We start from the raw sequence: 26,563 nt of genomic DNA on the forward strand, positions 1-26,563 counted from the left end.
CACCCCCCCTTGTTGGGGGCACACTGGGGACACCCACCCTGCTGAGGACACAATGGGGACACCTCCCTTGTTGGGGGCACCCTGGGGACACCACCTCACCAGGGTCCAGCCGGGGACACCCACCCTGCTGAGGTCACACTGAGGACACCCCCCCCACACACACACACACACTTTCTGGGGTCACACTGGGGACACCCACCTTGCACCCGGTCTTGGTCATCCAGGACAGCCCCAGCCTGTTGGCCAGCACTGCCGCCGTCACCGTGGTGCCGTTGTTGCCCCCCCAGCCCACCAGCATCACCCCCAGGCGCGGGACCTGCCGCGCCGTGCGGAAGGTGAAGCGGGTGGAGCACGGCCGCACCTGGGGACACACAGACACGGGGGACAGACAGTTGGGGATTAACAGAGAGCCCCCCCCCCAGCCCCCTCCCCGAGCCCTCTCCCCCTGCCCACCTTGGTGACGCCGTTCTCCTTGCAGACGTGCACGGTGCTGTACGTGTACTTGGCCTCGATGAAGTCCTTGCTGTAGGTGACGTTGGGGCTCTCCACAAGGAATGGCTCTGCCATTGTTCCTGGAGCTGGAATAGGAGGAAATGGGTGTCAGCGCCGCTGGCCTGGCACGCCGGCACCCCCCCCACCCCCACCCCCGAATTCCACCCTCCCCACACCCGCCCCCCCGGGCCCTCCGCCCTGCCGGGACGTGGCTGTGTGGCCAGTGGGGACTCTTGGCTCCCCGCCCTCCCAGCGTGGTGGTGGCACTGGGACGGCCACCGCAGCCCCTCCCCACCCGTGTCCCGGCACCGGCTGCTGCCCCCGGGACAGGCGGGGAGCAAAGGGGGTGAGACCCCCGCCCCGGGGCCTCCTGGAGCCCCCAGCGAGCCGAGGGATGCAGGGTCCCCTCAGGGCTGTCCCTCCTGTCCCCTCCCTGGGGGTGGCAGGGGCCACAGGAGGGCGTGGGGCACTAGGGATGTTCCCAGGGTATCCCTGCACGCCGGGGTGTCCGGGGCTGTGGGGGACACGGGGACCAGGGCTGTGCTCACTCCCTGGGGGTGACAGAGGTGGCTCCCAGGTGACACGGGGACCCCCTGCACCCTGGGGTGGCACAGGGGGTACGGGGACCAGGGCTGTCCCTGCTTCTGGGGGTGCCAAGGGGTGCAGGAGATGTGGGGACGGGGGGTGTCCCTACACCCTGGGGTGCGGAGGGTGCAGGGACACGGGGACAGGGGCGGCCCCAGTTCCCGGGAGTGCAGGGAACTGGGGAACAGGGGCTGTCCCCACGCCCTGACAGATGGGGCAGGGGACACGGGAACCAGGGCTGACCCCACTCCAAGGGTTGTCCCAGGGGACACGGGGACCAGGGCTGTCCCTGCTCCTGGGGGTGGCAGAGGGGGCACGGGGACAGCGGCTGTCCCGGGATGGCACAAGGGACAGGGGCACCGGGGCTGTCCGCGCTTCCACGGGGAAAGGGGGATCTGGGGACAGGAGATGTCCCAGCACCCGGGGGTGCCGGGGGACACGGGGACCCTCCCGAGGGCACGGGGGGACACGGATCGGGGCCTGCCCTCGCCCCTGGGGGGTCGCAATCCCGAACCTCTCCGGGGGCCACTCCCGCCGCCCCCGCGGGCACTCACCGGGCCGGGCCGCGCTGGAGGCGGCGGAGCCGGAGCCGGTGTCCGTGTCAGTGTCTGTGCCGGTGTCCGGTGCCCGTGCCCGGTGTTCGATGCCCGGTGCCGGCGGCCGTGCCCGGTGTCGGGTGCCCCGGTGTCCGTTACCCGGTGTCCGGTGCTGCCCCGCGGGGACGATGCGATCGCGCTGCGGCCGCTCCCGCTCCCGCCGCTTAATCGGCTCCGCGGCCCCGCCCCGGCCCCGCCCGCGCCCGGCCCCGCCCCCCCCCGCACGTGCCCACCGGCACCGGCAGCCCCGGACCCCCCCCGAGCCCCCCCCGGACCCCCCCCGCCCCCCTCCCGCCGCCCGTGCGGGGCCCCGGTACCGGGCACGGCACCGGGGGGGGGGGGGGGCGGGAGGTGTCGGGGGGGTGTCGGGGAGGGGGGAGCGGCCGCTGACCCGGGAAGGGGAAGTGTCGCCGGGGCCGGTCCCGGTCCCGGGCCGGGGGTCCCGCCGTCGCCTTCCGGCCATTGACAGCCCCGGGCCGGCGGCTTCCTGCGCCCGGGAATCGCGGGCGCCTTCCCACGGCGCTGCTCCCACGGGGCTGCCAGCCCGGCACCCCACAGCCCCCCGGCACCCCACAGCCCCCTGCAACCCCACAGCCCCCCGGCACCCTGCTGCTGCTGCCAGCACTGGCACCCTGGCACGGGCACCCCAAAAGTCATGGCATCCTGGGACCCCCTGGCATGGGCACCCCAAAAGTCATGGCACCCTGGGACCCCCTGGTATGGGCAACCTAAAGGTCACAGCACCCTGCAGCCCCTGGCGTGGGCACCCCAAAAGTCATGGCACCCCAGAATCCCTGGTCTGGGCACCTCAGAAGTCATGGCGCCCCGAAAGTCATGGCACCCCAAAGGTCACGGCACCCCAAAAGTCACGGCACTCCAGAACCCCTGGTTTGGGCACCCCAGAAACCCTGGTTTGGGTACCCCAAAAGTCATGGCACCCCAAAGGTCACGGCACTCCAGATCCCCTGGTAGGGGCACCCCAAAAGCCATGGCACCCTGCACCCCCTGGCACGGGCCCCCTGGAGCCCCTGGCACTCTGGAGCCCCCAGCACGGGCTCCCCCCACCCCTGCAGCCCCACCCCGGGTCCCCGCCGGCGATGCCCGGGGGGCACCGGGCCCCGTGTGCGGCCGCACCCCCCTCCAACCCCCCCATGTGTGCCCGGGGAGCGTGGGGGGTGCCCGGGGGGGGGGGGATGGCACAGAGAAAGGGGCCGTGTCCGGCCCCCCGCTGGCGGCCCCCGGGGTCCCGCTGCCTTTCAATAATGGGCCGCCCCGCTTCAAAGGGACCCCCGGAGCCGGAGCAACGCCCCGGCCCCCTCCCCACCCTCGCTTCCCCGCAGACACGGCGAGGACAGCTCTGCCCTCCTCCGCCACCCACCCCGCTCCCCGGGCTCGCTGCCATCGCCACCCACCCTCCGGCACGGCACAGCGGGACGGGACCCACCGGGGCCGACCCCCGAGGGCACCTGCGGCCGGGCGGGCGGTGGTGGAGGGCACGGCGGTGCCCGGGGGGGTGGGGGGGGGAGCCGCGTCCGGCCCCCTTTGGCCGTGGAGGAACAATGATCCCTTGGTGCCGGGGCCGGAGGAACAAAACGAGCCCCGCGCTGGAATGCCAGTGCCTCAGCAAATTATTGAAACAAAAATAACATTTCTTTGTACAATAATCCTGGGGCGGGGAGGGTCCGGGGCAGCGCTGCCAGGGGCCCAGAACTGGTATTTTTCCACTGCTTTTCCTCCTTTTTTTTTTTTTAATTTCTTTTTTTATTTTTTTTTTTCTCTCCTCGCCCCCCTCCCAATAACTCCCACCATTGTTCCTTCCTCCCCCTCCCCCCCACACACACACACACTCCCTTCCCACTCCTCCCACGCTCGGCACCGCAGAAAGCGGGGCTCCCTTGTTCCCGCTCGCCCAACGCGTCCATGGGCCGGGAGCCCGGGCTGGTCGCCCAAGCGCCTTCTCTGCCCAGCTGCCGGGGGCTGGCCAGGGGCCAGCGCGGCCACGGCGGAGCCATAGCGACCGGCCCGCTCCCCCAGCAATGGTGCCCTTAAACCCCCCCTTCTCCCGCCAGACCCCCCGCCCCAGCCCCCGGGGGGGGTTTCCCGCCCCCCCCCCCCCCCCCCCCCCCCCGTGCGGTCGTGCCCTTAAAACCCCGCGGCGGTTCATTCTAAGCAGGTTAAGGGGCTGATCCCGCAGCAGCCGGGGATGCTCCGTGAGAAGTGTCCTCCTCCCCCCCCTCCTCTGCCCCGCTGTCAGCCCCGGATTGACGCCCTACAAACAGCCCCAGCGTTCCCTTGCCACGTTTTTCCTCCCTGCACAGTTGGGTTTTTTCCCCTCGTGTAACACAATCCCAGGCTCTGACCCTTCATTATCCCTGCTGGCAGCTCCTCATCCTCCTCCCTATCCCTGTGCCATCACCCTCCGGGCTGCCCAAGGCCGGGCCCACGCCTGGAAGGGAGGGAGGGAGGGAGGAGGGGGTGATTTGGGGTGTTGTGCTCGGCGCTGGAGGTGCAGCAGCTGCTCTGGGAGAGGGACCAGCACCATCGGACCGTGACAAGGACAAATTATTCTAATGAGCTTCCTCCTGTAAACGAACCGCCAGCAGAAGGTGCACAGGGAAAAAAACCACAGGGGGAAAAATCCACAGGGGAAAAAACCCACAGAGGAAAAAAAAACCCACAGGGAAAATACCACAGGGGAAAAAAAAACCTCCCATAGTGCTGTCCCCGTGTTTCCAGCATCACTCAAACCTGGCCGGGGCCTTCCCACACGTGCACGACCCCGATTTAAGGGCGGCTTGTGCCCGATATCGTGTAAAGTGACACTTTTCCCAGGTGCGACCTGGATTAATAGTGAATTACTGGAGTCCAAGGCTCCTCCTGAGCCTGCCCCCGGCTTGGCTTCGGCACTCGGGAGGGACACCTGAAACAGGAGATGCTCCCGGTGCTCCCGCCGCGCTCCCGGCCCGGTGCCGATGATAAGGAGGCGGCAGCAGGAGCCCGCCTGGCTCTGGCACAGCAAACGCAGCCAGTAAATTTCCACTGGGGCAGCTCCGAGTTAATGAGCTCAGTGCGTGACCCCGGGAGCTGCCAGCGGTTGGGAGGAATTCCCCAGGAAAGCCGGGAGGGGATGGGGACCCTTCCTGTGTGAGCGTCCCCGAGCGACAGGAGCCGGCCTTCCATCCGCTCCGAGATGGTGAAGGGAGGGCTGGGGGGGCACGGCTTGGCTCGGAGGCAACATCCAAAACTAAAACTGGAGGATTTCGGGATTTGCCAGAGCATCAGGCCCAGCTCCTGCTCCGTGAGCGAGTCCCACCAGCCCTGGGAGCATCGTCTCCCTGTGTGGGTGCTGCTGCTGCTGCTGTGTCCACCCCAAGGTCAAAGGCAGAGCACAGACCTCCCCGTTCCCCCCCAGCTTGAAAAAAATAAGCCAAGGCTGTGTAAGATCTTATTTGAGCCCTGGATTATTTTCACCTTCTCCACAGTTTGCTGTTTTGGAGGTAGAATCCTGAATCGGGCACTAAATCCAAGTGAACACAGGCTCGTTATGGACATGGGGGGATCCAGTGCCATCACCGTGGTCTCTGGCCCTGTCACCTGTTGTTTGAGGGAGCCCCCAGAGCAAGAAAACAGCAGTTATTCCAAGGATTTTACACTCCTGAGTGGTTTTGTCCTCGATTTTATTCCGCCTGCTCCGGCCCCGGGGATGCTGCCGGAGGCAGGACCAGAGCAAGGCACGGAGACAGCAGGGAAAGGGGCAGCCTGGACACAACGGAGGTGCTGTTTGTATCCCGAGGTTTTGCTGGATGATTCACACGGGTGGGCGGAGGTGGGAGCTCCGGCAGCGTGGACAGGCAGTGTCTGTGCCAGGCTCATCCCCCCCCAGCTGCTCCAGCGTTGCCATTCCTGCTCCAGCTCCTGCTCCCCAGGGATGTGACTCACTCCCCACGTCAGACCCAGCTGGGCTCCCGGGGAGGGGATGGGAGAGCCCCCTCCATGGATTCGGAGCATCCCTGAGCCTCCTGCTGCTCCAGGGTCACGGACTCCCCGGGCTCTGTGCTCCCCTCTAACCCTCTGTGCTGACACAGCCCCAAAAGCAGCTTTTCCTCCAAAAAATAAAACCCCAATGGTGCTGGAATGGGAAGACCCCCAGCTCCTGCCAGGGCTGGAGGCCGATCCCACCGGAGCAGGGCAGCATTCCAAGGAGTTGGCCCACTCCAAGCACCTCTTCCCTCTCCTCTTTCTTACCTACTCCCTGCTCTGACACTTCCAACTCACTCAAGTGACCCGGTTCCTTCCCGTTTCCTGCTTCCAAAACTCCACGCCAGCCATTTATCACCTTTCCCTTTTTGAGTTTCCTTGCAGGGAGAAGCACTGAAAAGAAATCCACGACCTTATTGTCTGCTTGTTTTCCAATACAGTGAATTTATTATATGTTGCAAAATCAGCATTCAGCTTTTTTTTTAGTGTACAAAAAAAAGGACACTAGCTCTTAAGAAAAAAAAAAAAAAAAGATTAGGAAAGCTGAAGACTATGCTGCCTTGAAATTGTAACATTTTGGCAAAGTGAAAAGCTCTTTTTTTTTGTAAACTCCAACTCCATGGCTCAATATAGTTTTTATCCACAGTACAATATTACAAAGTAAAACACAGTATCAATAAGTTAAGATCATACTTAATCACCTAGAACTGGTTTCTATTAACCCAAAAAGCACAAAATTTTGCCTAAGCTTCGTCATCTCTAAAAAGGAAAAATAAAATAAAATAAAATAAAAATAAAAAGGCAGATTCGACTACAATTCTTTTAACACAGTCCAAAAGAAAAGTGAAGCAGGAAGTTGGTGGATGCTAATTGGGTCTCACAGTTTGGATATTCATTAAATATTTTCAGGGTTTTTTCTTTTTTTTTTTTTTTTTTAATATTCAAATTTTTTTAGAAGTCCCAGAATATACATGTAAATGTACACAATACATCTTTGTATACAACTCTGTTTGCAAAAATATCTTATAGCAGATGTATAAAGATTGAGATCCATCTCTATCCCCCCCATGAGCAACAAAAAAAAAAACAAACACAAAAGCAAAGCAAAACAAAACAAAAAACCCTTTAGAAATTAAGGATCAGGAGAAGTGTTTTCCACGGAAGAATTTACTCATCCTGGGTTTGTAGCTGCTGCCTCTTCAGCCATCCCGAGTTTCTTTGCTCCTCCACAGCCAGAACGAAGCCCCCACCGAGCCCCAGCACTGGGAAATTCAGCCTTGCCCCCAAAAAACATGGAATTTGGAAGGTCTGGCAGCGACGGTGCCCCCAAAAAACATGGAATTTGGAAGGTCTGGCAGCGACGGTGTCCCCAAAAAACATGGAATTTGGAAGGTCTGGCAGCGATGGTGTCCCCAAAAAACATGGAATTTGGAAGGTCTGGCCCCGGCCAGGATTTGCAGCGACGGTGTCACGGCAGCTCCGGGGGTTGTGGCATTCCCGGCCCTCCTAAAGCCCCCTCTCCCAGATCCCCACAGCTCCACCTGGGAGCGAGAATTCCCAGCTGGGATCCGAGCCCGGAGCCGCTCCCTGCTCCGGAAACTCGGGGTGAGACCCCACGGAGCAGGAGGACAGAAGTTTACCAGAGAAAAGTTCCTTGCCTTTGGAATTCCCGGGTGTTTCCCAGCTCTCCCTGAGCAGCAGAAGCACCACCAACACCCCCTGAGCTCCAGGTGTGATTTAGGGAGGGAGGGAGGGATGAGATTCCCGAGATTCCCACTGGGAATGCCCTGGGGAGGGTTTCTGGGATGCTGGTCCCCCTCTCCTGACCAGGGTTGGGTTTGGGGACCAGTGGCTGCCCAGTGGCTCCCCGAGGGCCACCGTGTCCCTTCAGCTGTCACCTTTTCCTTGGAAAAAAAGGGGATGGCAAAGCCCCAGGGAGAGACCTCAGAATAAAGTGACAAAGCAAAGCAGTGGCCTTGGCTGTGTGACAACAATGGAATTACTATTGGTATTATTATTATTGTTAATTTTCTCTTCTTTTTTTTTTTTTTTTAATACAGCAGATGGACCCACTTTGGCTTCTCTGGGGGCAGGAAAAACTCCCAATACTCCCCGTGCAAGAAGTGTTTCCCCCCTTAACTCTGCCATTCTGCTCCTTCAAAGGGTGAAAAAGGCTCTTCAGTGCAACCTCCAAGGGAAGGAGACTCCACAGGGAAGGAATCCTTTACTTTGAGATAAACGGAAGCGGGAAGAAGTCAAATCCCACAGGCTGGCAGGATTAAAAAGGGGAGAGGGGAGAGAAAGAAAGGAATGGCAGAGTTAAAGGACACCTTTGTGCTTTTTGGAGTGTTTCTCACACCCTGGCCATACTCTTAAAATGTTCCCTTCAATCCAAAATAACGGAGGGGGGGGGGGAGAAAAAAAAAAAAATCAGGAAGCAAGACTGCAGGGAGAAGCTGGCTGGATAAAAGCACACCAGTGGAAAGGATCTGTGTGGGAAAACAGCACCTTACTGCTCTCACACTGCCTCTGAGAAGGGTTTGCTGCTGCTCCTTTGGAAGGACACACAAATAACAAAAAAAAAAATATATCCCAGGGGAAAGCAAGGCAAACCCCCCACCCCCTCCTCTCATGGATCAGGAATAAAATAACTCCCTCTGGGTGACTATTGGATAAGTTTTAGTGACACTGCAAGGAAAGGTTCCCAAACACTTGGCCTAAAAGGGAAAGGGAGGTACACTTTTAGAAAAAGATGCTTATGCTTTTCCACGCCCCCCCTCTTTTTTTTCTTTTTTTTTTGATACAAAAATAGACCCAGAGAGTCTCGTTAAGCAATTAATAAAACCTTGGCTGCCTCGGTAGAAAATTAGAAAAGTCAAAAAGACAGACAGGAGCTGGAGACAGGTCTCCACCTTCCCAGCTACTTGGGCAGGTGGAGGAGAACCGGGCCGGGCTGGGGGGGGAAATCACGCACAAAAAAAATGGGATTTTGGGGTCATTTTGGGGTCATTTTTGGGGGGAAGGGGGATCCACCTGTGCCCTGGTTGAAGGGGGGGGACCCCCTGAGCTGCCACAACAACCCCCCACCCCCCCAACCTTCCCAGAGATGACAAAGCAGGGACAGACAAGGAGAGCTCTGGGTACGTGGTGTATTTACGCGGTGCCGGGAGCAGGCGCAGCCCTCGTTCCGACGGTCGCTCGGAGCAGCAATTCCAGTTCCTCACCATCTGCAGGACAGTTTGTAAACCCCCAAGTGGAGCTGGGGAATTACACTTCATGCCAAAAAAACTTAATTTTAATTCCATGAAAAAAAAAATGAAACGAAAAAACTACAGATTCTTAACCTCTTTGGGAGCTTCGGTCACTTTTTTAGGCAAGTTTTTTTTGGTGTGTTTTTCTATTTTTTGTTGGTGTGGTTTTGTTTTTTTTTTTTTCCTTCCCTTCAGTGTCAAAGGCTGGCTTTCCAAATAAGCAGGTAAATTTTGTTTTATCCGTTCATTCCAACGTTCAGAGAGGCTTTCAAAAAAACCCAAAATAACAAAACAAAAAGAAAAAAAAAAAAAACCAACCCAAAACTCGGGAGGAGCGTGCTGGACGTGACAAGATTCAGCATCATAAGTCATCCCCAAAAGTTCTTCAACCACGAGGAATAATTAATGCTCGTCTCTGAAAGGGATTTTTGGGTGTATAAAAGGGGAAAAAAAAAAAAAAGAAAAAAAAAAGGAACGTCCAGGTGACTGGATTTTTTTGTTTTGTTTTGTTTTGTTTTGCTCTACCCAGTCCAGGGGGGAGGAGGAGGAGGAGGAGGGGGGAGTGGCAGCTAAAACTGCTGCTGGTCATACTCTGCTATGAGTTTTTTGATGTGAGCCAGTTTGTTGTGGAGGTATTCGCAGCGGTTCTTCTCTTGGCTGTAATTGGGGTTAGTCTGGAAAAGAGAAATGAAAAGGCAGAGGTGGGAGGTGGTTCTTCACGAAGCCCAGGAGGGGTCAAAACAACCACAGAGAAACACAGGGAATCGTGGAAGGGTTTGGGTTGGAGGGGACCTTAAAGGCCATCCAGGGACACCTTCCACTAGCCCAGGGTGCTCCAACCCGGCCTTGGGCACTCCCAGGGATGGGGCAGCCACAGCTTCTCTGGGAATTCCATCCCAGCCCCTCCTCACCCTCTCAGGAAGGAATTCCTTCCCAATATCCCACCTAAATTTCCCCTCTTTTACTTTGAAGCCATTCCCTGTGTCCTGTCCCTCCATCCCTTGTCCCAAGTCCCTCTCCAGCTCTCCTGGAGCCCCTTTTTAGGCCCTGGAAGGGGCTCTGATGTCTCCCTGGAGCCTTCCCTTCTCCAACCTGGCCTTGGACACTTCCAGGGATGGAGCAGCCACAGCTTCCCTGGGAATTCCATCCCAGTCCCTCCTCACCCTCCCAAGAATTCCTTCCCAATATCCCATCTAAAAACCTCCTTTCTTTCAGTCTGAAGCCACTGACATGACCAAGGAATGAAGCCCCATCTAAAAACCTCCTTTCTTTCAGTCTGAAGCCACTGACAATGACCAAGGAATGAAGCTTTTTTTTCGGATACTCATTTAAAATGGACCTACTCCTGTATTCCTCAACACCCTGATCAAACAAAACAAGGAATAAAATCCCTCTTCAGCATTATCCAGCTCCAGGAGCCTCATCCCAGGGAATGAGCTCACCTGAGTGAGGCTCAGCCTAAACTGGGAGCAGTTCCAACAAGCACCACCCGCCCTCTGTTCCCACCTGGGAGCTCTGGATCAAAGCTGAACATCCAACACCCAGGGAATCTCCCCAAAAAGCTCCTAAATCCCTCAGGACAACAGGGCTCAGGATCATATCAACAGATTTAAAAGGAAAACCCCAACCCCCTGCTGGTGTGTGGCTGTTTTTTTTGCATAAACAGAGAGAAATTTAATGTTTTTCACGAGGAGAGATCTGGGGGCTGTGCCCCAGACACTGATCCCAGCCTGGACCTCGTGTACCAGCCCCCCCCCTCCAAAAATCCTGGAGGATCCTGTTATCCCTCAGCCTGTGCATCTGAAAACACAAACTGTTCTTTCCCTGGAGAGATAAAGGCCCTGATTTCACCCAGCCATTGTGCCACGGCCACGGCTGAGCGCTCCCAGGGATCCCAGCTCCCCCCCCAAACCCTTCCTGAGCTGCTTTCTGGACGGGCTGGAGCTGAACAAAGATCTGCTGGAATGCCTCAGAGCCTGGGTTTGCACTTGGCAGGGGCCCATCTCTTTCAGTCACACCAGGGGCACCACCCAAAAGCCTTTTTGTGGCCAAGTACATTCGCTTACCTTTTTAATTTTCCGATATTCCTGTAAAATTTGATCATGGATGGTCTAAAAAAAAAAAAAAAAAAAGGGGGGAGGGGGTGTAAAAATTAAGGTTTATTATTTTCAGTTCTGCAACCTCCCGCAGCAGGAAATATTTCCTGATGGCTCAATGTACACGATTCCTCCAAATTCCAGCTGGAATCTGCTCCCTCCACGACTTCCCTGGTGGCTACAGCCAGTCTCTGATTCCATGGATATATTGGAGCTGACTCCAGAGGCACTGGAAGGATCAGGCCCCACTCCCCAGCTGTGAGAATTACCTGTAACAGGCACCTCAGTTCCAGGATAACTGACATTTCCAAAGCTCCAACTGATTTTCCCCCCCCACCCCCACCCCAAGATATTAAAAATCCAGCGAGGGATCCCCGAATTTTGCAAGGAGGGAGGGGAGGGATGTCTGAGGGAGCTTCAGCACAATAGGTGCTCTGTAAAAATCTGTTTATTACCCTCAACCAGGCTTACTTTTTCAAGCTAATGAATAGCTAAAACTCTTTAAAAATCACCCTGACAAGTCCAATAATGGTGCATTGGGAAGATCAAAGATTCCAGAGGAGCAGATGACCCCGTGCTAACTCCCCTTCCAGCCCCGATACGCTCCCATATGTGCAAATATGAGTTTTTCTGGCTGGGATACACTAATAGCTTCCAGCAGCTTTTGGCTGAGGACGCCAATTGTCTCACTGAGGCCTTTCCTTGTCAACAAGTCCCATGATGTGGCTCCAGCCTGAAAAGGGAGCAGCACAGAGCTGGGAGAAGGGCAGACCCCAAAGCTGTCGGCTGCGCGCACGTTCCCCGCCGGCTCCGGGTGGAATTCCGGCACCGACCCGCCCAAAAAAAGGGGGTTTTAACGTGTATTTAACGTGTATTTAACATGTTTTAATGTGTACCCTGCCTCTTTGTACCTTATATTCTTCAGAGCCCTGCAAAAGCTGCTTGAGCTTGGCGTCCAGCTGCGTGAAGCGCCGGGTTATCCGCTCTATCCGGGCGTGCAAGTCCCTGTACTCGTTGTATTCCGCGTTGAAGTCGTTCTTGTAGCTCTGACGCTGCTCCGAGGAGGAAATGGCCGCGTATTTTCTGCAGGAAAAAGGGGTTTGGGGGGAACGGGGTTAGGGGGAATTCCCTCTGGGTGATTGGGAAACGAGCCGCGAGCGATTTGGGATCAAGGAATCGTTTCGATGGGACGTCGGGAAGGAATCGTTGGGTGCAAGGGTGGGGAGGCACTGGAATGGTTTTCCCAGAGAAGCTGTGGCTGCCCCGTCCCTGGATGTGCTCCAGGTCAGGCTGGATGGTGCTTGGAGCGACCTGGGATAGGGGAAGGTGTCCCTGGATCCACTTTAAGGTCCCTTCCCACCTCAACCAGTCTCTGGGATTCTGGGATTAAGGTTGGAAAAGCCCTCCAAGCTCAAACCCAACCACTCCCCCAGCACTGCCAAGCCCACCACCAACCCACGTTCCCAAGTGCCACATCCACATGTCTTAATTCCCCTGGGGATGGTGATTCCCTGTTCCAGTGCCTGACCACCTTCCAGCGAAGGAATTTTCCCTCACAGCCAATCTAAACCTCCCCTGCTGCAACTCTGGGGCTGTTTCCTCTCATCCTGATTTTGCACCACAGTAGCAACTTTTGGGAGGTTAACTGTCAGGATTATTGCCTTGACCTCCCTGTAAAACAAAACCACTGTTTTGCTCCCAAAACTTCCTATCTCTGCCAGATAAGTGTGGGACACACAGGTACACAACAGCCTGGGAGCAGCTGTGGGTGGAGGAAGACACTCAGATAATGCTGCTACAGCTTTTCTAACTCCTGCTGTCCTGCAGAACATGGAGTTCTGCCTCTGTGCCAGGCACTGGAACAGCAGGAATACGATGCTTCCAGTGCTGAGTCTTTAAAGGAACATAAAAAGCATTGAGCCATCGTTGCAAAACGCTCACAGGGGTGATTATGTGGCAAGAGCACACGACAAGAAGCCACGGTGAGGAGCTGGACTTCGTTTCCAGCACCTTCTGGAGACACCCAACGTTGCTCACTGTGAGCAGATGTGCCTCTGGGGCCCTTTGGGAGTGATTCAGCTCAACAAAAAAAGCCATTAAACCTGACATTTACGGCCCTCTCTGAAGGTAAAAACTCAATTTTTGGGAGGGGATGGCTGTAATTTGCCTCCCTGACTTGGCTGCAGCAGCCCCAACTCGGTGCTTGAGCACTAAAAGGCAATTTAGGCCTCAAATTATGGGGGAGATTTCACTCTTTTAACCTTTTAAGCACTTTTTAAGTGCTTTAGCCTTCAAGAACTGACTCCTTGGTGCAGGTTGGGATAAAGAAGCATCAACACAGGACAGGAGGTAAGTCCTCTACCAGCACAAAACATTCATCTTCACGATTAAAACAGCTCTTAACATGTGCAACAGCTCCTGTAATTTAAGGATCTGACCATCAGAACAGCTGGATCCCACCAGAAGGTGAGAGCAGAGAGCTCAGAAACCTCCCACTGATGCTCTGGAGAGGGACTAAGGGGCTGTAATGTCCCTTTGTAGGAGGGATCAGCACATCTGGGAAAGAAACCCCCCCCCCAGCCACCCAAATTCCTCTGAATGGCCCTAAAAGTGTCCCCTTGAAGGGGCTGTTTGGGGTTCACAGAGCCCAGAAAACCACACAAGAACCCTTTATCTCCTCCAGTCAGCTCCAACTTCCTCCTCCATCCCTTCCCTCCCAGTGATCCCAGCTCTGATGGAATCAAACCCCAGGCTGTGACATGCACAAGGAATATCCCCCCCAGCAACACTTCCTCCCCATCCCAAAGCTTTGCCTGGAACAGGTTTTGGGGTTTATGCAGATCCTGGGCTTTGTGCACGGGGTTTTTTTTTGGAGTGGGTTGTTTCATGAACCTCGAGGGGATCTCATTAAAGAGTCAAACAACTCAACCCAGGGGTTAGAACCTCCCTTAAAGAATATTTCACTGCTTTATGCTGATGATCTTGGCTCTGGAGAGGGGAAGAATTAGCAAACCTCCCCAAATCCTTCCTCGCCTTGTCTTCCACAACATTAAAGCAGATTATTTCCTCTCCAAATTTCCAACTGTAACACGGAGATGTTTAATCCTTTCCAACCCCTCCAAGGTATAAAATGTTTCCTGAACTACTTCAACAATCAGTTTATAGGAGATAAACCTGAACACTCCACAGGGAGGTAAAGAACTGATTTGATGCCAAGTTAAGTCTCAGGAACTCTGCAAAGCTGGATTCACTCTTTTTTTTTTTTTTTAACCCACCTTACAAAGTTCTATCAAATAACATAAAAGTCCAACAAAAATCCCCAGTGCACTGTGATTTTTTTAGCCTGAAACACGATCCCAAAGTGACGAAGCAACCCATAAAAAATACTTACAATAAATAATCTGGCATTTCTGAAGTTGATGTTGGTACACTAGAATTATTGCATGTTCCATTTAAACCTGAAAAAATAAAGGCTTGTTTATAGACGTTCTGAAAACTTCAAAGCTCATTGCAATTCAACTTCAAACCCTCATGAACTCATCTGCAACATCCAGTTTATGGAATTCTAAAGGATTTCTGTTTTGCTTGGAACCGACAGAGACAGAAGAGCCACAACAAGGTGGTTGAGAGTTCAAGGCTTCTCTACTATTTGTCTGTCAGCAAAACAACCCCAACATCAGCCAGGGTGAAAAAAAATCTGACTTTAATTGGTGTATAAACATTGCCTGGAGTGGGATAACACTGATAGCACCACTGGGAATGGGAAAAACACGTTCTGAGCCCAGAGAACAGAGCTGAGCAAGGTGAACGTTCTTTTCTCCCGCTCCTACACTTCATAGATTCCCCAGAGGAATATTCCAGGTGCAGATTCCTGATGTTGGCAATCCAGAGCCCTACAGGGCACCACACAGAGGTTTGCAGGGAATGCAGCTCTCTCCTCACACAGATCCAAGTGCTCCCTGCTCCAGGAATTGGGTTCAGCATCATTAAGGGCTCAGCTAAGGATGTTCAGGAGTTTCAGGGATGGGAGCAAAGATTTCAGGAGGAACAGGATTTGGAGGGAGCCTAAACCAGACCTATCCTCAGTGTAAACCAAGCACTGCAGGGTAAATTTGGAGGAAAACAGCGAGTGGATCCGGGTTTGAAAAGGGATATTTCTCACAAATTGCGTGTTACACCCCCAAGTCCTCCTCAGAGTCAGCAACAACCTGATTAGATCTTTTTAAAAACTGGTTTTTCCCCCCCTGAATTTCTACAGAAAGGCTTTCCTGGGCAGAACTAGAGAATGGCACCAACCCAGGGTTTATAAAACCACCCCAATCCCAAATTCCCTCTGCAGACCATCCCGGTTTTCCCTCCTTCCCTGCCCACAGTGTGGAAGAGGCAGGATGTGGGCTAAGGAAGGTTCAAGGCTCGAGAAAGGGAGACAAGGAGGTTTGTTCTGCCTGTGAGTGCCACCTACTGACGCTGAGAGGACCCCAGAGGTCCCTCTGGAAGAAACTTCCCAGGAGAAACTTCCACTCCTAGGGGAAGGTGTCCCTGCCCACAGCAGGGGTTGGGATGAGATGAGCTTTGAGGTCCCTCCCAACCCAAATTTTCCATGATTCCATCCAACATTTCCCTTCAGCCCCAGGGGGGGAAGTGGGGAAGGAGCAGGACGAGGCACAAAGGCACAGAAGGAAAATCTCCCAGTGCTGGATGTCCAGGATCCAAGCAGGACTGACCACATCCTGTTTGTGACTGCTCCCAATCCAGCTCGGATTCGTTACCTCCCAAACAGCAGCAGGAACAAAACCCAACTAATTAACAGACATCCAGTCATTAAGCTGTGAGGCCAAGCAGAGAAGGTTGGTGAAGGCTCAGCAACCTCAGAATTTGGGGTATTTGGGTATTTATAAGAAACAGGGACAAAAAAATGAAGAGAGGAAAACTTGTGTGTGCCCGTCCAGAACCATCCCGGAGGTACCCGGGGAGGAAAACCCACATGGGAGAAAGCCAACACTCCCAGAAAAAAACTGGGATTGACACCAGAGAAGGTTAAAGGAGAAGAATTATCTAAAAAGCTGATCCTGCAGTGCCACACAACCATCAGACCCATGGACTGTCCTTAAAATCACTTCTGAGCCACCAAAATGCTTTTGTAGGTGCCAAAAATGCTGTGGGGAAGGTGAGAGCTGACACCAGCTCAGCCCCAGGGCCCTGGGAATGGCTCCCTTTCCAGGAATCCAGCAAATTGGTTTCCATTTCCAAGATACTGTCCTTTTTCTGAACCAAAATTGGATGATTTTCACGCACCAGGCACGAAGGGGAACGTGGAAAGCAGGAGCAGGGCAAAGGAAAATGAGATGGATTCAAAAAGAAATTTAAAAGATACTCCCAGAGGCTGCAGGGGAAGTCCCAGAGCCCTGGGGAGCTGGGACAAACAGCAGAAAACATGGAAGCAGCAGGAAAGGCAATGGATGGGATTGGCCAAGAGATATTCTCTGCTCTGGCTTCTAAGAATTCAAAGAACTGACTTTGAAACAGTGGTTTAGGGAAAATGTTTTCTGTACAAGATTCACTCTTGTGTCAGTCCTTGAATAAGTAAATTCAGAGTCCTAGTGGGATACAAGGAAGCTCTTCCAGGCTGGAAGAGCTGGTTGGATACTGCTTGGACAGCATTTATCACCAGATTTATCTATCACTTCATTTGTATCCAATATTAAAAGGTTTTGTGAGTAACTTTTCATTAAAAAAACCCCAGCAACAGTCACCACAACCCCCACGAGGAGCTGCTCTTCCCAGGCCTTGCTCCCTGCCTTTCATCCCCACGGATTATCCCGGCTTTTTAATTGAACCAGGAGAGAAACATGACACGCTCTGAGGCAGTTCCAAGACAGCACGAAAGGTTAAACAGGAAAAACCTGCTGTCCTCTCTCTGGGGAGGAAGCACATTTGGTGATTTGGAGGTAGGACAGCGCCGGCATCTCGTCCCCCGCGGTGTCTGGGAGCGGACAGGACGTGCTCCCTCCGTCCTCAAAGGATCCAGAGCGGGATCACACCCAGCCAACACCAAAATTACCTCTCGGCCCGTCCTTACCTGTGACCTGTTCCTGGGGAACACTACCTAAGTCAGCGTTTTTTATTACTTCACAGTTCTGCTTCTCCTCTTTGCACTTCTCCTCGCCCTTCTTCTCCTTCCTCTCCTTCTCCTTGTCTTTGTGCTTTTTGGATTTTTTCTTGGATTTGACGTAGGAGCCGCAGTTGTGTTTGCTGGTCTGGGGACAGTCTGTGGGCGGGGGGTGGCTCAGCCTGTCCGTGGCCTCGCTGCTCTCACAGTCTCTGCCGTTGTGAGCCAGGTCGTTGCTCACATCCGAGAGGGGGTCGTGGGGCCGGGGCAGCTCCAGCACCGGGAGGTTGGAGCTGGAGGAGCTTCCCGACTCCGGGAGCGCCGGCGGCAGGGCAGGGGTGGGGGCGGGGGTGTCCTTCCCGTTGGAGGAGCTCAGCTTCCCGTTGAAGGTGGGTTGGGTTCTGTGAGCCAAATGCGAGATCCTGGGCTTTTTGTTGGCCAGGGGGTCGATGAACTCCAGAGGTTGGGATCGTTTCTGAGGAGGGAAACGGGGAAAAAAAAAAAAGCGAGTGATGGCGAGGGCTCGAGGGTCACCACTAGGTGGTGGTGCAAGACAGGGAAGAAGGGAGTGTATTCCCGGGAAAAGCAGCTGGTCCATCCCAAGCTGCTTCCTGACAGCCTTCCAGAGACTACAGCTTGGTGGGAGAGCTTAGAGGATCCCACCATCCCATCAGGAATCACTGATCTCCCACTCTATCCAGACACAGGCCAGCTCTCACTGCAGCCTGTTTCAAATCCAGCCCTTTGGAATCCAAACCCCTGCAGCCTCCCCCTGTCCCAGAGATTGGAAATGTCCCTGGAAGTGCCCAAGGCCAGATTGGACGGGGCTTGGAGCAACCTGGGCTAGTGGGAGGTGTCCCTGCCCATGGCAGGGGGTGGGACTGGAGGGGCTTTAAGGTCCCTTCCAACCCAACCCAAACCAGTCCAGGATTCCATGATAAAAACACCTGTCCTGGTCATGGTACAACATCCAGAGCACCCCAAATCCCCTGCAAAGGAAAAAAAAATGTGCTCAGACCTGCGGGGCAGGGAGGGGGATTCACCAGTTCTGCATTTTCTTCCCTCCCAGCTCTGAGGTCACCAGCTTCACCCCTGCAACCCACTCCTTCCTCTTCTCGAGAGCCAGGCATTGCCCGGAAGAGCTGAGGAAGTGCCAACTGCTCAGTTCTCAGAAGTTCAGGCAAGAAAGGGGACATTTACAGCACTTCAAAAGCCACGTCACAGGGGCCAACGTGACCCCAGTGATCCTTTTTTTTTTATGAACAAGTGCAGAGAGGGAAGTTGTTCCCAGCTGTGCCCGTCAGCAGGATGGTCACAGGCAGCCTCTGGAGCAGCTCCACGTGCCCACAGCTCCCTGGAGGCAGTTCTCCAGCCTGGAAAAGCTGCTCCATGGAAGAACCCATCCATCAGGCAGCAGAACCCAGAGCCAGACCCACGGCTGTCGGGCTCAGCCCAGTGTGTGCCAACCAAAATCACCCCAGCCAGCCCTCTGTGTGTGCCCACCTGGCAGCTCCAGGGCTGCAGGAACTCTGAGCAGGGATTATTTAGTGCCCAGAGGAAAACAGGCGATAGTTCTGGGTATTTCTTTTGGATAATTCACTATTTTCTTTCTGTCTCAGGCAGGGCTGTGACGTGTTTGCAAATGGAAATGTTGCTCCATCGCAGAGGTGATGGCTCCAGGAGCCCCTAATTCACTCCTTTCCCTCCCTGGTTGTTCCTCCTCTTTGCTATCTCAGGGGTCTCCAGGACTCTGCTCCACGCCAGGGATCCTTCCCACCTGTCCAGGTGATTAGGAAGAGGAGCTGCTGGTTCTGCCACGGAGCTCCAGGGGCAAGGCCAGCACGTCCAACCGGCTCTGCAACATCACCTCCCAGAACACACAGTGTCCATCTCGCAGAGGAGGGGCCACCTCTCACTGCAGCTCTCAGAACAGATCACTAAAAAACCACCAAACTGCCCTATTTTACCACCCTTTCAACTCAACAGACACCAGCTTCACCTCCCTGGTTATGAGGTGGATGTACATCCCATCCCTGCTCAGCCAGGCTTCCTTAGAATTACCAGACCAATCCTTTTTTTTTTTAACACCCTCATTCCACAGCTGAACTTTCCCAAAATGTTCTGCATTCCTGACTACCAAATCCCAGTCCTCTCATGGCACTGCACCCATTAGCAGCCATCCCTTTCTAAACAGAAACTACAGCTAGAGAGCATTAAAAAAAGCGACAGCTCACAGTGCTGGCTGTGGTTTGGTGTCTGACACAACAGAATCACTACTGGAAACATTTCAATCCCCCAGTTGGTTGCCCCTGTTTCACCAGCCTTTTCTAAATCCAAACCAACCAACCACCTTTTCTAAATCCAAACCAATCAACCAACCCCAAAGTTTCAAACTCCAGAGACCCAAACCATCCCCTATAGATCTCTGAGTCTTTCAAAACAGAAGCAAGATTGATTTTTCAACCTTATTTTTTTTCCAGCATCAGTTAAAAAACACACAAGCCCAGCCTGTTAACAGCACTGTGTGTTTCCAAGCTAACTTGAAGGTGATCTTTATTCCCCAGGAACATGCCCACAGCAGAGCAGGAGAGGATTTGGAATTAGCTACCTGGCAAACAAGTTACACAGTCCTTGTTCTCAATAGAGAATTGCCTCCCTCTTACTGCCAGAAAGCACATAATTTCTTTACCTGCTAATATTCTTTGCCACTAATCCTCAGTGCGTCTGTCCAGACAAGTAGGAATTACACATTCCATTGGCAGGAGAAGAATAAATACTCAACTTGTCTGGGCTGACCCACAGTGGAGAGAGAAGGGAAGGAGACATTTCACAATGTGAGAAACGCCTGTGCTGAGAGGATCCTGGGAAAAGTGGGGACAGACTCTGCCTGACACACACACCCCAAGCACAGCTCCTTTCAGAAGGGGTGTTTCTTCTCATGGAAAAACCAGGCAAAATGTTCTTTTCACAGCTCCCATCCCAGAGCAGCCCAACCTGCCCCTCCTGGATCTGTCAGGGCCATTAGGCTGCAGAAGGTCAAGGGTTTTAATAACTCTGGAGTGTGTTTGGGAGCTGCTTATTAAAAGGCTTCGTTCCACTCAATTATTAGTAATGAGGAAAACACGAGCTCGCCCTCCCAGGAACTCCAGGAGGGATGTGGGCACTGGGGAAAAGAATTCAGCCCTAAAAACTGAACCTGCTGTGAGGGATTCTCCCCACACGGCCAGAGGAGAAACAGATGCTGAGGGAACCCAGGATCAGGCTGGAACTTAATAAAACAGAAATAAAACCCCAACGACCTCCTGACCCACCAGCAGGTGATTATGGGGTGCAGACAGGCAACAGCTCTGCCTGGACACACCTCCAGCAGGCAAATCCATCAAGAGGAGGAGGAGATGGATCTCAGGAATCACCTTGGGATCACCCACCTGAGGGGGAGAGCTGGAGTTCACCGTGTCCTTTGGAGGGCTCAGAGAAGGTGCTTCTCCTTGAAAACCGCTGCTGTTCTGGGGCTGGCAGAGCTTCCTGGAAAACAGGAGGTTGGGGATGGTCAAATCTCACACCTTGGCAAGGCAGGAGGGGGCATTTCCCATCTTCCCACGGAGCAAAGAGCCTTTTTTTGGGCTCGGGATGAGATGCCACGGAAGGAGCTCGTTCAGGCACTGCCAGCTTTGATCTCTGACAAAACCCAGGGAGGGGAAACTACTACAGGAGAACATCAGTGACAAGTGGTAATTCCTTATCTCCTTCCTGCTTTCCCATTCTGTTTGGTGATTCTCTAGGAATGGAGGGACCAACGCTGCCAGGGAGGGAGGAGGCAGGGCTGAGCTCTCAGACACAGGAGAGGATTCCCTGCTGAGGATGGAACTGATTTTCCAACATTTTTTTACCTCTTTCCTCTTGAACTTGTGATGTAAGAATTGCAACAAATTAATGATGGCCTCAGAAACACGATCCATGTGGAGATGAGTAAAACTGGCATTGAATTTTGAAGTGTAAAGGATATAATACATCATTCTTCTGACTGAAATACAGCTCAGTAAGACATTAATTGAACAAATTTCTGCTGAGATTTTGCTTTACCCAGTTAAAACTGACTTCAGGAGACAACTCAGAAAGCAAAGCTCACTGAAAAGGGGCTGAAACTCAAGGTCAGATGTTAAGGAATAAGTTCTCCCACTCATCAGCATCATTAAAACAACATTTTATGGGAACAGCAGTCCTTTCAGCAGCGAGCCCCTCTGGGTCCAGGAAAAACAGGATTATAACAGGAACTGCTGAGGTATTATTGGTCCACTAGGATTTACATTTAGGGCTTCACAATAACACTTTTAAGTTGCATCATGCAAAACAAAGCTACTCTGGGCTGTATTTGTGGCGTTTGACAAATAATAGAAACCTCTTGTAGCAAAAAAAAAATTACAATTATTATCATTTAAGTGCCTTAATTCCCCTTCAGGCCAGGTCTCTGCTCCTCCCCAGATCTTGGAGTGCTTTCCCAGCCCACCAGCTTTGCCCAGACTGTCCCTCTACTAATCACCCAGAAAAAAACCCTACTGTTGCATCAAGTTGTAGCTGACAAACTGAAAAAAATGAAAAAAAAAAAAGGAAAGAATTCAGGGTTAAAGGTTTTTAATAAAGTAGCTCTGCAGTCAGTTTGTCACCAGCTGTGGAGCCCAAATAACCCAAGTCTAAATTCTTCCACGAGAAAACTACAGTCAGCATTAAAGCACATATTTTTTAAACATTAGGAAGATTATTTCAGAGATAATGCCCATGACTTGACAAGATTTTGCTTTTAACCTGAGCTTGAACCTTGGGCTGTGTTGCAGCAATATTTAGACATCATTTAGTCACAGCCAGCCCGGCTTTGTTTAATTTTATTTAGAACAAACTCAGCAGCTCAAGGAAAGTACTTGGGGATTGTGAAAATGGGAAAGGGACAGTGACATTGCATCAACACCCCGGGGAAAGTGGCTTTTTTGGGGGCTGGGTCATCAGCCTGAGCAACCTGGTCATGTCTCCTAATTGTTAATTGTGGATTTAAGAAGGGAACGAAAGACAAATGGGTTCAGTTCAGGAGCTTTGTGACAGCTGAAGGTTCCATGGAATCCTGGAATGGGTTGGGCTGGAAGGCCCTTAAGGCCCATCCAGTGGGAAAAGAACCTTCCAGTGGGAAAAGAACCATCCAGTGGGAAAAGAACCATCCAGTGCCACCACCCTGCCATGGGCAGGGACACCTCCCACCATCCCAGGTCACTCAGGGTCCTGTTTTACACCCGCAGGAGGATGGAAAACACAAAACAGGAGGAAGAACGCAACGAGCAGGGTTAGTTACAGCTCCAACATTTGCAGATGTTCCAATTATTGCAGCTGCTGAACCGTCCAGTGGCCACTGGCCCTGAAAACCAGGAGGACACGGAACAATTGGTTGGCTCCAGGCAACGCCGGCGACGTAAATCCAACGTCTGCCGCTGCCTGTGCCCTTTTCGTGGCTGTTTTTCTCCTGTCTTCAAACCCTACATGTTTTTTCCATTTTGGAGCTTCATTACCTGCATGGGCTGAGCGGGGCTTTGTTTGTACAGTTGAATACATCCTTTCCAAGGTCTATTTTTAGACCTCCTCCTAACTGAACGCCACGATTCGAGAGAAAAAAAATTAAAGCAGCAAACGTTGCTTTCTACGGGGAGAAACTCACTTGGTTTTTTGGAAAGCCATAAAGATTGCATGGCAGTTATAGCTCTCCTTTTAATTATAATTTAACATCAAGGCCACTTAAAGGAGTTTGGTTTTACTTCAGCACACCAAAAGCACTCGGAGTGCAACTTTCTGTTGTTGGTTTAGCAAAGTCTCATCTCCAAGTCCATTGTGCTTTTAAATCATGGGAGCTGCTCGAACAGGGCTTCATCTCAACCAAAAGTGCAATAAAATAAGGCACAAGTAAAAGCTCTGTCTGCATTACAAAGGCACTGAAAACCCAGAGAGGGAAATATAAACACTCAGGGAGGAATTCTCCTGGAGAAACCTGGGAGATTTGGGCTCTTTCCCTGCTGCCCTTCCAAGCTTGGAAGGAAAAATATCTGTAGAGGAAAAAATATCTTTAGCAACCAAGGATCTTGAGTGTGTTAAGGGCTGTTTTCAGGGAGGAACAGGGGAAAAGGTATCCCTTGGACACAGAGGATCAGCAGCAGGATGCCCAGAACATGTTTTAGGGGATTTACCCCTACGGAACCACCTCTGCTTTTCCATGCATCCCTCACTCCAGTCAGATCTGAACCTCAGGGATGTGGCTGTGTGGTAACATCTTCTCCTTGCCTTTAAACACGTGCAAGGAGATGTGGGAAGAGGGAAGGAGACTTTCAGTGGAGAGTTGAGCTGGACACATTTAATCCACTGGAACTTCCCTCTGCCAGCTCTGCTCCCTATCCAGGTTTTCCTCAAGCTTTCAGCAGAATGGTTTAAAGGCAACCCAGGACCACCTGAAGAGTGGATCCACTTGGATATTCCAGTTTAGTCAACTCCTCCATCTGCCTGATGTTCAAACGAGTCAAACACTCAACTTTCAGTCCTTGGTTACCCTGATTTCCAAGCTCCAGGTGAAATTAGGGAGAACATGGGATAATTACCTAACCAGGATCCTCTTCAGCAACTGCTGATCTCCTTCTGAGTAGCCAGGCCAGTCCTTCTGCACTTCTTTGTACACACAGTCCTTCAGTGTGAAAGTGCTGTCCTTGGCACTCAAATTTGCCACCTGAAATGGAAGTAATTCGTAAAAACATCATTAGGGTTTAATTTTCTCACTTATTTTAACAAACAAGAGTTAAGACAAAGGCAAATTCTGAGCAGATTTAGCAGTTAGCAGTGTCAGAGAACAAGGACTTCAATATTTCATTTCCTAATCATTAAGATTATTTAATCAAACTGTGCCTTTCCTTCTGCCTTGTCACTGCAATAATTCATAATGAGTTCCTAAAGCACATCCAGTTTAGTGGGGAAATAAGTCATATCTAAAAAGATTATTCAGCTTGGGTAGCCTGGACCAGCACAACAGCAGTTTATGGGAACACCTGGAAATAAACCCTAATGGGAACAGGCAGTTCTCTTATCACACCTGTGCCACAGCCAAAACAGGGCAGTTTATGGCTGAGAGAGGAACTCTCGTGGCAATAATTTAGTTAACAATTGCCAGGAGATATTTCCTCACTGAATGAGCCAGGAGAAGAGGTGACAGAGAGCTGCTTTCTCAGGGAGCAGAGAGGAGAACGCAGATCCACTGGACTGCACAGAGAACTTTTCCAAGGGTACTTCAGGGCAAGAGCAGAACCTGTGATCTGCAGCCTGGGCACCGCGGGGAGCTCAGCACGCGCTGCCTGACATTTTATCCAGTTCCACCCCATGGAGTTTCCCCCACAAAACCCTGCCTGGGTAGGAAACACTGCTGGAACAGGCAGGGTTAGGATTAGGATGGAAACAACTGGTTCAGAGTCATCCCACTCGGATCAGTCTTTCCACAGCTCGACTGAAAATTCAACTTCTTGCTGCTGCTGGTTACACATGTGAAAAATCCAGTGTTGGCACAAAGCAAAGAGACCAAATGAGGCTGTCACTGATAGTGAACCTCTCTCAGGTGACTCACAGAGTCATGGAATGGTTTGGGTGGGAAAGGAACTTAAAGCTCATCTCATTCCATGGGCAGGGACACCTTCTACTAGCCCAGGTTGCTCCAACCTGGCCTTGGACACTCCCAAGGATGGGGCAGCCACAGCTTCTCTGGGAAAACCTGTGCTTGCAGAGCACTGCAAGTTTAAGAAGAAAATAAAGCCTTAAATGTGTGTTTGAGGAGGGACACAGAGGCCCAGGTGCCAAAAGCTCTGCCACAGCCAGGCTGATCCACTGGCCAAGCCAGCAGTTGCATCCCAAAATTCCCTGCCTGAGCCCCTGAGTTTGAGGGACTGTTACACCCCTGAAACTGGGAGACGTTTTTATTCAGTCCATGGAGACACTGTGCATCTGTTCTGGGATTACTCTTCTCCAAGGCTCCCTCCATTCAGGAGATGACTGTGCTTAGGGATTCCTATTATCCACACAGCAGTAAAATGCCCCAAAAACAAGAGAAGGAGTGGAAAGTCTCGAATGAACTGAAGATGCTGCTGATTCCTCTGCTTTTGCTTCAGGGAGGCTACGAGCAAATATTAAAAAAATATTAAAAATCTAGGCAGTTCAAAGTAAAAAAATGCTGCACAAGTAACACAGCGAACTCTCCTGATAAGAGAAAAATAGAAAGCCCAGTTATCAGTTTACACGACCAACACTTTGTTTTTCCTTTCAAGTTCCTGTCAGCTTTCCAAAAAAATCCTGAGCCAAAATACAAGAAGAATTTGAGCCCTGTTTTTACACCGAGGTGTCCCTGTAAACACACCCAAGAGACAAAAGCAAAGCCAGGGTTCCTTTTTCAAGAAGTCTCCCAGAATTTCTCCTGGTTCTCCTGCCTGTTTCTGGAGCCCGGGAAGAACAATTCGGGATTTTCCTTCTCTCCACGGAGCCTGAGAGCTGCTGCTACCTCCTTGTTTTGCTCTTGTGTGGGACTCTGGAAGCTCCACCCCGGGGCCCTCCCAAAAATAGAAACCTTGCAAAACGAGGCAAAAAGGCCGTCAGGAACACGGAGTCCTGCGAGAGATGCAAGAGGCCCAACGAAACCCACACCTCGACGGATTTAGACGTGTGGAGCTTTAACACACAGCCTGTAATTTTTAGCTTATCTTGTGTCTGCTGGTGGATGGGAGGGAGCCCTGGGATGGCTGAGAGGGATTAACTTTTACGAGCAACACACTGTTTCCAGCCAAATCAGCGTTTAAGGCCGAGCCGGGGCCCGGCGGCCGCACGCGCCGCTTCCCCGGCTTCGGGGGAGCATCAGGTCCAGAGGGATCCTCAGGAAGAGAGTTTCTAGTCTGAAAACCTATTTATAGCAACTCAAAAGGTGCTCCAAAGAGTCCCAGCGCTGCTAGAAAAAACAAAAAAAAATTAAGGGTTCCAGGATTAAGGTCTTAAAGGAAGGAGCGAGTTGTGCCAGCTGGAAACTGCCCGGGTTTAATGGGACCTGCCCTGTGCCCAGGGGGCAAACTGAGTCCTGTCTCAGGGTTTTCTCAGCTCTGGAAAGGAGTAGAATGAAAAAAAAAAAACCCCAAACAAACATCAGAATATTTTCCAGGATATATTCCAATACAGAAGAGGGCAGCTGCAGCACTTAAATAAATAGCCATGATGTGTTTTAGAAAGCAATAAAGGGATTTACTGCAAGGCCTAAAATGGCACCTTCAACCTGACTCCCAAGTGTTAGGAACTGATTCAGCCTGAAGACAGCTTTCACACTTGACATACAAATAATGTGCTTGGCAAGGAGCTGCATGATCTTCACACCTAACCAGTGGCACTTCCAAGCAGGAAAGGCTCAGAGCA

The 26,563-nt window shown here is 52.4% G+C and overlaps 2 protein-coding genes across 3 annotated transcripts in view; both read right to left on the bottom strand.

Moving 5' to 3' along the window:
- ISYNA1 (inositol-3-phosphate synthase 1) overlaps nucleotides 1-1,739 on the bottom strand; it is a 4,278-nt gene extending 2,539 nt beyond the window's left edge. Inside the window, exons 1-3 of the mRNA XM_027664373.1 lie at nucleotides 1,632-1,739; nucleotides 454-578; nucleotides 200-361 (exon numbers count right to left, since the gene is read on the bottom strand). Of these exons, the coding sequence (XP_027520174.1) occupies nucleotides 200-361; nucleotides 454-567 (276 nt within the window). The 5' untranslated portion in view covers nucleotides 568-578; nucleotides 1,632-1,739. The remainder of the gene's footprint in view (nucleotides 1-199; nucleotides 362-453; nucleotides 579-1,631) is intronic.
- Nucleotides 1,740-9,393: 7,654 nt separating this feature from the next.
- The window catches only part of ELL (elongation factor for RNA polymerase II), a 52,990-nt gene continuing 35,820 nt past the window's right edge, over nucleotides 9,394-26,563 (bottom strand). For both annotated transcript variants that reach the window (XM_027664135.1, XM_027664136.1), the window contains exons 6-12: nucleotides 23,734-23,858; nucleotides 20,536-20,632; nucleotides 17,078-17,582; nucleotides 14,390-14,456; nucleotides 11,910-12,081; nucleotides 10,969-11,013; nucleotides 9,394-9,576 (exon numbers count right to left, since the gene is read on the bottom strand). In XM_027664135.1, the coding sequence (XP_027519936.1) occupies nucleotides 9,472-9,576; nucleotides 10,969-11,013; nucleotides 11,910-12,081; nucleotides 14,390-14,456; nucleotides 17,078-17,582; nucleotides 20,536-20,632; nucleotides 23,734-23,858 (1,116 nt within the window). In that variant the 3' untranslated portion in view covers nucleotides 9,394-9,471. The remainder of the gene's footprint in view (nucleotides 9,577-10,968; nucleotides 11,014-11,909; nucleotides 12,082-14,389; nucleotides 14,457-17,077; nucleotides 17,583-20,535; nucleotides 20,633-23,733; nucleotides 23,859-26,563) is intronic.

This window comes from Corapipo altera, unplaced genomic scaffold (genome assembly GCF_003945725.1).
Source record: "Corapipo altera isolate COAL_440 unplaced genomic scaffold, ASM394572v1 96, whole genome shotgun sequence".
Classification (NCBI taxonomy): Eukaryota; Metazoa; Chordata; class Aves; order Passeriformes; family Pipridae; genus Corapipo; species Corapipo altera.